The 10954-nt window shown below is 41.6% G+C and overlaps 1 protein-coding gene across 1 annotated transcript; it reads left to right on the forward strand.

Moving 5' to 3' along the window:
• Positions 1-461: 461 nt before the first annotated feature.
• Positions 462-10797, forward strand: LOC146164487 (uncharacterized). The gene is made up of 14 exons (XM_083381546.1): positions 462-1762; positions 2092-2238; positions 2568-2677; positions 3016-3213; positions 3472-3546; positions 3969-4057; positions 4599-4746; positions 5805-5962; positions 6841-6979; positions 7107-7254; positions 7506-7589; positions 7664-8172; positions 8529-8753; positions 10441-10797. Exons 1-14 carry the CDS (start codon positions 544-546, stop codon positions 10591-10593), a joined length of 3402 nt encoding a protein of 1133 aa, XP_083237672.1. The 5' UTR covers positions 462-543; the 3' UTR covers positions 10594-10797.
• Positions 10798-10954: the final 157 nt, after the last annotated feature.

The raw sequence follows: 10954 nt of genomic DNA on the forward strand, positions 1-10954 counted from the left end.
CAAACAAAGGAAAGGGGCACCCCTGTGTCAGTCGGGTCGCGCCCGCAACGCCATTAGGCTTGTTGGGCGCGTTGTGTTACAACGGGATCTAATGTTGTCTAGCTTTGTCTTCGCCAAGGTATCGAATGCCGTCGACACAATGCGCTCGAAAACCATTTACCGGGCATGGAAGGCACACGAGCGTGGCGGATCCTAGATTTTATTGATCCTTCGCGGAGTAGGCGATATAAAACAAAAGCGGGAAGGCGGCGCCGGCGAGCAAAGGACAAGCAGTGCTGCGTGTGCGTTGTTGTTTACGTTTCTGAAATCGGAGGATATTAGTTCGTCAGCGCAGTCGGCATTGTCTGCGGCATAAATGTATATACCTATTTCGACTTACAGGTGTCTTGCTAAATATTGTGTGCCAGGTTAGTGTTAAAAAATGTAAATCTTACATTTATTGTTTTTTTCGTAGACGTGCTTGGTTCTCCGTAATGGAGGCACTGTGAGCGCGAATTAGAAAGACAAAGGTGCGCCCTTGTTGTGAAAACAGTCGCAGCAGAAATGGTTTCGCTTTGTTTGACGAACCCCAAGCTAAATGGCGTGGTTCACAAGCCAGGGCCGCAGCAAAGTAAAAAGGCCGATCGCGCTAGGCGTAAACATCGCGACGAGAACACGAACATGCGCAGTGTCGGTTCCGGGCCCGACGAGCTTGTTTTCAACGAGAAGGGGAAAACGTCAGCGGCGCCCGCAAGCAGCTTTACAGTAGACTTGACCGGGTTGACGGAGCCTTCCCGTTTGTTCGAGGGCGGCGACACTTACCCGAAAGACTCTAACCGGCCAAGCAGAAAGTTGAACAGGGAAGTTCTTGAGCAGCGGCGAGAAACGATGCTTAAGACTTTGCATTCCATGGGCGGCGGTTTAACGCACCGTCGAGGGTGGAACGCACGAAATCGCCACCAGGAAAAGTCGCACAAGCAGCAGCAGTTTCACAGTTACGCACCAGATGCGAGAAAAGACCCGTACCGTGTGCACAAGTGGCGAGTCAAGAGTGGACGCGTACTAAATCTTGGCCAAATAGTCAAGAAAAACTCTTCTGGAGTCAAAGTAGAAAATGATACAGAGGGCCACCGACAACCGCACCAGCAAGAGCCCCGGGAAGAACATTTTCACCCAGGAGCCAGACAGTTTTTGCCGACGGTTCATCAGCATTCTAAAAAGCGAGCGTCTCTGAGCAAGTTTACCAGTGCCCTGCAAACAGTACAAGAGGCCAGGGAAGAGCTGTTTAGCTTGCCCAAACTGGAAAAGCAGCAACGGCCCTTGCCTTACGGTCGTCCGCCGCTGGATCATACAATGATCAACCGCCTGCGGCACAACATGCGGTGGGCCGGAAGCGATAAGGTCACGTCCAGGAGGAATGTCGACGAAGCCTTTCACGTGTCGGACTTTTCCTCGCCCGATTTGCGGTATGACGGAAGCGTAGCCGGACTCGACATCCGTAAAACTTTGTCCAGCTATGATATGAGTCAAATCAAGGACAACTCGACCTCGCTTGCTGGACGCCACCACGTCCGATTGCCGCCAATCAAAGCCAGATTTCAGCGACGTCAACGCAAAATGCTCGACATAAAGGAGAAGACAACTGCCGACAGAAAAGCGTCACTTATCAAGGGATCAAGAAAGAGCTTCAGCGAAGAGCCTTCTATCCCAGAAGAGCGATACATCCCTGGGAGAAAGCAAAGCGCGGATGACCGCGATGAACGTCCCCTTAGGCCTCTCGACGGTAAGCTAGTTAACACGTGGACATTGTTTATATTCTATAATTATTTTAACAGGTCAGTGATCACTGATGATGGCATTAGAAATTGCCGAAACGTTTGAAAATAAAGCATGTCGTTATTTTCACCATTAAACTTATGAACATATCCGTATATAGTGTTCTATTTTATCAGGAAATTAGTATATAATTTAACAGGAAATTAGTCGTTCAAAGCATCTAGCCTTTATGAAACATTTTTCCGTAATAATGACTTCCTTGGCGAAGGAATTCAATCTGTAATGCCCTTTTACCGCGAAACTGCACTCTTTTTTAAATCAATTTTTAAAATAAAGCAAAGTCCCGGACCCGTGAAGGTTCTTTGGGCCATTCGCCAAGCCGTTTAATAGCGTCCACCTCCTCCACGAGCGGAATAGCAGGAGTGGCACCGCGCGCGAGAAGCAAGGAAGCTGACACTCCAACCGACTCCGAGGGAAGTTTCGGTAAATTTTTGACCAGTTTTGGCTATAGTACCTTACAAAAGGCGATTCCTCCAACGTGTTAACTTGTTCTGATGAATATTTGTTATAATTGAAATGCTGTGACTGGAAGTCATATGGAATAATGAAATATTTTGCCTGGGCAGTTCCGTATTCGTTTTCCTGCACTATATGTTCATTATATTTAAAAGTAGGACTTTGCTTCGAATGGCATATGTCGTACTCTATATAGTCTAGAGCACAGCCAAAAAAGTATTACTTTGTTTCAAGTTATATTTTATGCTATAAGCATCCAATAGTGTATAAACGTTTTCTATTCTAATAACATTAAGGTAATACGAGATTTCGACGCTTGAAGAGATTAAAAACGCTAAAGAGCTTAGGAAAACAGGACGGAAAAGGAAATTCTCCTATCTACCGACACGTCAAACCTAAAAGATTGGTAAACTACTTTGTTATCCCTTTTTGTTTTGTTTTGCGGATGTACGTGGTACTTCTAGGTACATTTATGTTACATATACCTGTAAGTTGAACAATTAGTCTGCAAACAACACGCAAATGAAAACAAAAACAACACGCAATTCCATTGCTTCTATTTGCATAAATAAGATTCGCTAACTAAAAAACTGAGATAAAAATTAACGAGAAAATACCGCGGGCCGAGTCCCGTGAAAACCAGCTAAAAAATAACAAAAGGCCTCTTTTTTGATAATGTTAATTCATAGCATATATATTTAAGGTTAGGATAACAAAACGTATTCCAACATGCGCCTATTTTAGGACGCTCTGATGTGGAAGTGGTATATCGCGATGCGCTTGGCCGTGTGGCTGTCGCGCCTCTGTAAGTGTCACCGGCTCATGGTGGATGACATTTTTAACATCCGGAGCGGCACCACGAATGAGGACGATGACGTCACAGCGGAGTCGGGAAAGCGAGAAGTGCTCTTCGACTTGACGGACTACAAGATGAAAAATCAGGTGCACTAAAGTAAAAAAAAAAACGAAAATCGAACGGCGATTGCAGAAAGTAGATGTTGATGATTTTCGCGCTGTAAAGGCATCGCATTTATTTACTCATGGTGTTGCTGATTTGCAGAAAAATGCTACACCGTAGGAAAGTCTGTTGTCTGTGAAATACTACGGCGTCACAAAAACAATACGTTATTACCTGAAATTCTCTTGATCTCAATAACTGTAAGTCAGATAAGAAAAGTTACATTGTTTTCGTTTCAACAGCTTCGTCTCTCCGATACGACGCGGCGCATATTAACAATGTCGCCAAGCATGCGCAGCGACAAGGAAATAAATTTGGTAAGCCTAATAAAGTAATATGTGTAGTATTTTTTTAGCTTGTGAAACCACATTGGGTACGACGTTTGCTCAGCTCGCACTTGTATGAGTTAACCTACTTGAAGTGGCACGACGGATAATGGCAGCTTATTTACATAAGACTCCATCATTTCGCCACTTTCAGTCGAAACACGCGGGCCCCGGCGGTCTCAAAATGTTTCCCGGCATCCCATTGTTTAGGGGCAGGCCCTGGTTAAGTAGCAACACTCGACGGCTGGACAAAATAAACTTACGCCGCTCCAAGCGATGGTTTACAGCGTATTTCAAGCACGCGACTGTGCAAATAGAAAGGCGAAGGTTTCATTCCGTCCTGGATCGAAGTGTTTTGAGGCCGGGGCGTGCTATGCCGGCGGAAAAGCGACTTGTCTTGTTTTCTTCGGCAGGTTCAAGCGTCGCTTCGCAACATCAAAGCCGTCTCCGATTACGCCACCGCCGTACAAAAGCAGATAGGAAGGCACGGTTATTTCGTCGGGTACGTGAAGCGCTTTACCCAGGATAAACTCTCTGGTCTTGGTTGGAAATACCTACGTCGACCATTTAACCTATGTCTGTGTCCCAAAACGGCTAAAATCACATCGGAACGTGCTGTGCTGTTTAGGTAGTTTAACAAAGGGATCCGCAGGTTTTATCCCGTCAAAACATGTAACGTCACTATGTATGAAGTTTTTCTAAGGCGTATAGATGTCATTTGTTGAGACACTTAAGATTACATTTTTTCTTAGCGTTACACTAACTTTAATATACGAATCTATTAAACCCAATGGATAAGTAAATAACCTGTCATTTCTAATATTAGCCAAAACGGGTAAGATTTGGTTTATTTTTCAAGTTCGTAGACGTGGGGCCAACCCTTTAAAACCAACTCGCGTTTCAAGCGAAAACAAACGTCCGACCGCTGCCGTGTATCTTACGGACAGACCCGGGTACCTAAACAAACCCGGGTTGGCTTTATCCGCACAGTGTAGCTTTGTTTATACCGTTCAAGGTAAAGTTTGTAATGTTTGTTTTTGCAGGTTCGACGACAAGCGCATTGTGGTGCGCGAGGGACGGCGGCCCCTGAACTATTATATCCTGTTGGCGGGCTCGGCCGTGGTTATTAAGGAGGACGAATCCGGCAAGACCAATCCCGTGCAACTGATGCGACGCGGGGACGTGTTTGGGGTGCGTCGATCTTGTGCTTTGTGCGCTGGAATTGTGACAGACGCCGAGTTATGGTTATAACATCTGTTGAAAGAGATTTTGCTTACACCGCCGATTTCTCTTCAACGGGAATTTGGCCTTTTGTTCTTTTGTAAATGTCAGATTCCTCGAAAATTGTTTGTGACGTGGGATGTAATGCAAACAAAAGAAACGTCCGACCCAATAGGTTAACTATTAAGTTAATCAAGCAAAAATATACCAATTAGATTAAAATGGTTTAAGCACAAGCTTAAACCATACTTGAATTTGTAACTAGAGACCACCCGGATTTGGCTAACAGATTGATAGCCACTAATCACTATCGGCCTAAATTGGTAATTTTTGTTAAAATAAAATAAGCGAAGGTTTTATATTTGTCAACCCCCTATTGCGGGGAAATGAACTATATGACAACCGTTTTGGAAGTTTGCTGAGTATCCACCTTATTTCAGTTTCACACATGGGTGAACAGCAGGTGTTAGAATCGAAACTGGCTCGGGACTTAGGACTTGGGACTCTGGATCCAGAATCAAGTTTGATGTTTGGCTGGAGTCGCACTTGGATTGTTTTTAACGGACTCGGTAGCCCTGGTTTGTGTGACCACTTGACCAGCAATTATTGTTGGTATAATTTCCCGTAAGATTTGTACACCGAAAACCATCGCAGACTGACTGAATCTGTCGATCAATGATGCAATCAGGATAAGATAGAAAAACAACTTGTCTGCAGTAAGGTTCGAACTCACAAACTCCGGTCGTACCGGGACCGTCGCTCTACCAATATAGGAGCGAGTCGAGAAACAATCATACGCCAATGCTTGCCACATTTTGCTGGTACAAGCAATTTCACATTGAAGGGGATCAACAGTATCGTATCAATATTCAATGAAACATGCTCACACATGTTAATAGATTAGAGTTGTTAACAAATATATGTGTGAGCATGTTTCATTGAAGATGGATAGTACCAGTAATTATTACGTCTATAGTTTTAACGCCTGCTAATTAAGGTCAAACGACATCTAACCGTTCTCAACTTAGGAACACGAGATCTTGGAGGATATACCCTGGAGGTGGACAGTAGTGACCACCGGCCAGTGCGAGTTTCTTTTGCTGACCAGGGAGATGTACCGGAACATCTTTATCACCGGAGGAGGCGGTGGTTTGTTCGCAGATCCCGACCGGGGAAAGTTTTTGAGGTAATGCATGAAATGGCGAAACGCTGCTTAGTGTTCTGTGACACTTGAAAAATGTAAACTGTGGTTGAATTACCTTAATGATGTCCTATGTAAAAGCGATAGCCGTTTTTTGTCACACGAAACATCTAAACACAATTAAATTCACGTTAAAATAGTCATTCTTTTCTATATACGAAAACAATACTGTAAACACATAAACAAAGTATTTACCGCGTAAAATATCTTCTTATAGTATCAAGCTCTATTATTTAGTTCAGGTTAGTCTAATAATTTTGCAAGAAAAACTCGATTTTTTCTATTTTAATAACACGAATGAGGCCTTAAAAGGTTTGTGAATTCAATTGGCGTTTTTGACAAATTTTGAAAGAGTCCGTTCGGAAAACTAAACGTTTTTCCAAATCTAAAAGGGAAAAAAGAAAAATGCAAAAAGGGGGATACGCTAACTTGTTGTAGACATGTAGTCTCCAGAGAGAGTTCTTTACATAGCTATATGTGCCTAATCTGGCAAAATCTGTCCAAAATAAGACTATTAGACGGTGTTTGCGTTGTTTAATTCTGATTCTGGAACGCGTTTTACTGTTTGTTTTAGCATAATTAACTCAGGTTTTCCTTCGCGGTCCCAATGAAACGGCTTTGATATTCTGCAGAATAGCTCGAATGTTTACATTACATACAGGCCCAGTTTTTAGATCATTTTTTTCTTTATTATGTTAATAATCAAATACAACCTTTACTTCTTTCGCTTTTCAACTGCTTTCGCCACAAATTTGCGAAAAATTTACCAAATGTGTTTGCTGAACCGTTGCATACCTTTTTGTATACGTTGGTTTTTGCTAGACGTTGGTTTTTAAATTGCTTATAACATCTTTCGTACAAAGGTCGATTTCGTTGCTCCAGCATTGGCCAACCGAATTGCTGAACGAAAACCCGAATCGCTGCCTTTTCCGGTACTTTAAGCGCGGCGCACTACTGGTGCGGGATGATTCACAAACCGAGTGGATCTACGTCATTAAATCGGTAAAGCTTCAGTTTATTAAACTCATTTTCTTTGTTTTAGACTTGCTGGTCTCAGAGTAAAAAATATTTGTTTTAATGACGGCAAAAAATAGAAAAGGAAAAAGCAAATCTAATCAAAATAATACAGGGAAGCTGTTCAGTGATGAAGATGCTGATGGTGGATCATTTGAGCAAAGGTCAGATTGTGAAGAGGTTGGCCGAAGAACAACGATTCAGTCCAGAAATAAAGCTTACGCCGCGACTCGTTCCTAAATCAGAAGCAACCGGTGAAGCAGGTTGGTTGTCGATTTAAAAAACTAAATTCATTACAATATTAACAATCGACAAATATTAAACCCAGGAGAAACACCACATAAAAATGATGTAAGAATATCATCGACTTGCTTTGATGTAATACATGCATCACCATCTATACCTTGTATAAACTCTTAGAGATTAGTTACCAAAAGTATTTTATTGTTCAATCAATTAACATGAAATAGTGATGCTACTAGGTTGCTTCAAAAAACATTTGTTTTATTACAAGACCACTTGCAAGCATTAAAGCAGAAGGAAGAGGAGGAACAGAACAAAGCGAATGAAGCAAGCGTTTACCAACAACTAGAAATGAGTAAGATTATGTTCATTCCTGCAATATTCTACAACTAATAAGTATATATTGACTTATTGATTTCACTCTAAAAGGTACTGTTCTGAAAGAACTCAATCCCGACGTGATCGGTTTATCTGCCTCGCCGAACGCCGACATAGACGAGTACGACCACAGAACCGAGTTCCCCATGTCTTCCTTTCAAACAGAGGATACAAAATGCAAAGCGAAGCCCAATCCGCCTTACGATATCTCGAACGATGAAGAAGCAAGCGTTAAACTGAGACAAGCGCACGACAACTTGACCAACGGCTTCCGTCTGAGTCGCCACTCAGACCGCCGAAACCCGCGAACTCCCAGTCCCATGAAAGCGGCATACCTCAGGACTGGACCGACACCATTAGACAGCCGTCAATCGAATGGGGGCGCGGACGAGGCGACCCGGACACAATTGATATCCTTCGACGACGAGTTGGGGGCAGGGGTTGGCGTCGATGATAATTTGCCAACCGAGGGGGTTATTACAAACGTCGAGCTTCACCCTCCGAATCAGACGAGTCATCAGCAACCGGTTGATGTGAGCAGTATCTTCCTTAGCACTATAGTGAGTCGGCTATACGGTTAAACAATAAAATCGTAACGTATAGAGTAGATAATTTATGCCTGTAACATGACATTGCTATTATTTTGAGGTAGCTGTGACTAACTGTCGGTATTTAAATATATTTTAGGACACCAACATTTTCAATGCACATTTCGTAGTGCAGACTTTTGGTGTTTACTGAATAAACGTCGACCAGCCTATGTGCGCTCCCAACAAATTAATTCATAATTCCGAAAGCGTCGTAACGAATTCCTGGTAAATTTTATTTATTATGCCTTCAGACCAATGAATTTTGTTGAACAGTATAAAAGCAGAAAAAAAGTGTTTGCTTGAAGATTTTTTATCCTTCTTGGTAGAGTCCAGCAGCAACCGCCAAGTCTGGAACCAATGACAAACTTCATCCCACACATATCAACGTGAGGAAGCTTACCGCTGGTGAGGTTTTTGGAATTGGAACGACCTTGTACGCGAATCAGCCAAGCTTGGCCCTTGTCAGCAACGGGGCAGAGTGTCTGATGCTAAACAAGAAATTCTACTTGGAAAACGCCAGCGAAGAATGCTTACGTAGCTTGCGGGAAGCGGTAGGTGCAATTTTGGGAGTCGGTCTATTTCTGTTTCGGACAGAGCTTCACACCAAACAATTATATGCAATTTTGTTGTCTTAAGCAACGACAATTATTCTAAATAAGATGGGCAAACGTCAGGGCCGGCAGTCTTTTTTGGATTTAGATACATTTACGATTGGTCAACTTAAGCTCTTAAATTGCAGCAATTAATATGACAAAAAAAGTCCAACAAAAAAAATAAAAGAAACATAACTATACAATAATTTTATTATCGATTAACATTATTGATACGCGATAATTAATTCGTTCCACAACTAAGTTTCTTTATTGTCATCAACATTTGCTTCCTACTAATGAGCTTTGATACATTTATTCTAGGTCCTAGATTCTAGTCTAGAGCCTCCGCTCCAAAATAGCAAACATTTTTTGTCGAGTGTTTAACGATTCTAAGTGATTTGTGCCATCGAATCCTAAAATAACCCGTTTGTTTGAAGTGGCTCTATAATTTTTGAGATGTCGAAATTTTCAAATTTTTACTAGATCAAATTTGCTAACTTAAAAAACTATTAAAAACTTTAAACGGAAATATCAGTAGGCCAAACATGCATTTTTTAAATATTTTTGAACCAATATACATTCCATATTCGCAACCATTTATTCCAATACGTTTAATAGTACCGTACTTTTAGCATTCCATTTATTTAGTAAGGTATTTGAAACCAGGGCTGCAAAGTTGGAGTGGGACTCGGAACTCGGGACCCGGGACTCGAGGAGTCGGTTTGTTTTGCTAGAGTCGGACTCGGGACTTGGGTAAGACCATGTAGGACTACCCAAGTCCCGAGTCCTACTTGCGCAGTATCAAATTTTAAAACTGATATGGTTGCCAACTGGAAACTGCAAAGGTGGAATATTTTCCAACCATGTATTGTGAGTCAATGAATTATACGACACCCCTTTATTGGATTGCTGAATATCCACCTTACTTAGATGCGTAAACTGGCGGAAAACAGGCTGTAGAGTCAGGGCCGGATTTGGGATTCGTACACTTGGCCGGAGTCGGACTCGGGGCTCGGGAGTCGGACACTGGTTTATTTTTTTTGGCTGGAGACGGACTCAGGTTATTTTTAACCGACTCCGCAGCCCTGTTTGAAACATTCGGTATTTAGTGCAAGCAGCATGTGTATGTTGTTGTACTGTATAGCCAAATTCTTTGCGAAAGATTTTATTTTCTTAGTTGTCGGTAAACTGTGCACCATCAGACAGTAAACCAGGAGATGCCATTGTAATAGTAAGTTTGTCATTCATATTAACCACAATTTCTTTGTATTGCTAAATATATACAAACTGCAGTAGGCTACTCCGTATCATAGCTTTGACGCCACTTGTTTTGGCGAACAAAAATTTGTTGTTAACTGCTAATATTGCACAAATTTTTGAATTTTTGCTTAATTTTCAAATAAAAAATATTATGTAAAGAAAATTAGAGCCCATTTGCAAAAACCAAGGTAATTTTTGGATTCAGTATCATAATAAAACCCAAAACCATTAACACTTTCAAAACTGTATTAAAAGGCGTCCCGTGTATGTTTTAAGTAGGCCTAACAGTAACATTTGCAGCTAATCAACGAGGCTTGTACAAATGGTGGCCAGCGTGTAAAAGGCGGCTTAAACCGAGATTCGTAAAATCGAACATCATATTTAGGAATTCCCATATCCTTCCGAAGAGGAGCTTATGCAGCAGCATTGGAGACTTGTGGCCTGGAAAGCTTACCAATCAAACCTGCTTGGTGAAGTGTTGGAACGTCAAAACGATATGAAGGTACATCGCAAAGAGACAACAAGCAATCACTTTTGAACTTTTTTTCCTACCCGTCTATTCCTATCTATATTTATATATTTTTGTTTACCAGTTAACTATCGCAAGACTTGAATTTACGCCGCAGCAAGATATTTTTAATAGCTGGTATCGACATTGTGTGAGTTATTGTCGATTGTTTTGTTTGTTTGTTTGTTTGTTATATTTATATATATTTATGAAAACTACCGGCACGTTAAAGCTCATGGCTATATACATTGTTATTATTTTTGCAAAATTTTATAATCAGATCGAACAAGGAACAGTGATGTATTTTCTCTTGTAACGATTGTTTTACAAAATTACTACATAGGGTGAGCAAATAATATTCTTGTATTTTTCTCTTGTAACGATTAATTAT

The sequence above is a fragment of the Ascidiella aspersa genome, chromosome 2 (genome assembly GCF_963924565.1).
Source record: "Ascidiella aspersa chromosome 2, kaAscAspe10.2, whole genome shotgun sequence".
Classification (NCBI taxonomy): Eukaryota; Metazoa; Chordata; class Ascidiacea; order Phlebobranchia; family Ascidiidae; genus Ascidiella; species Ascidiella aspersa.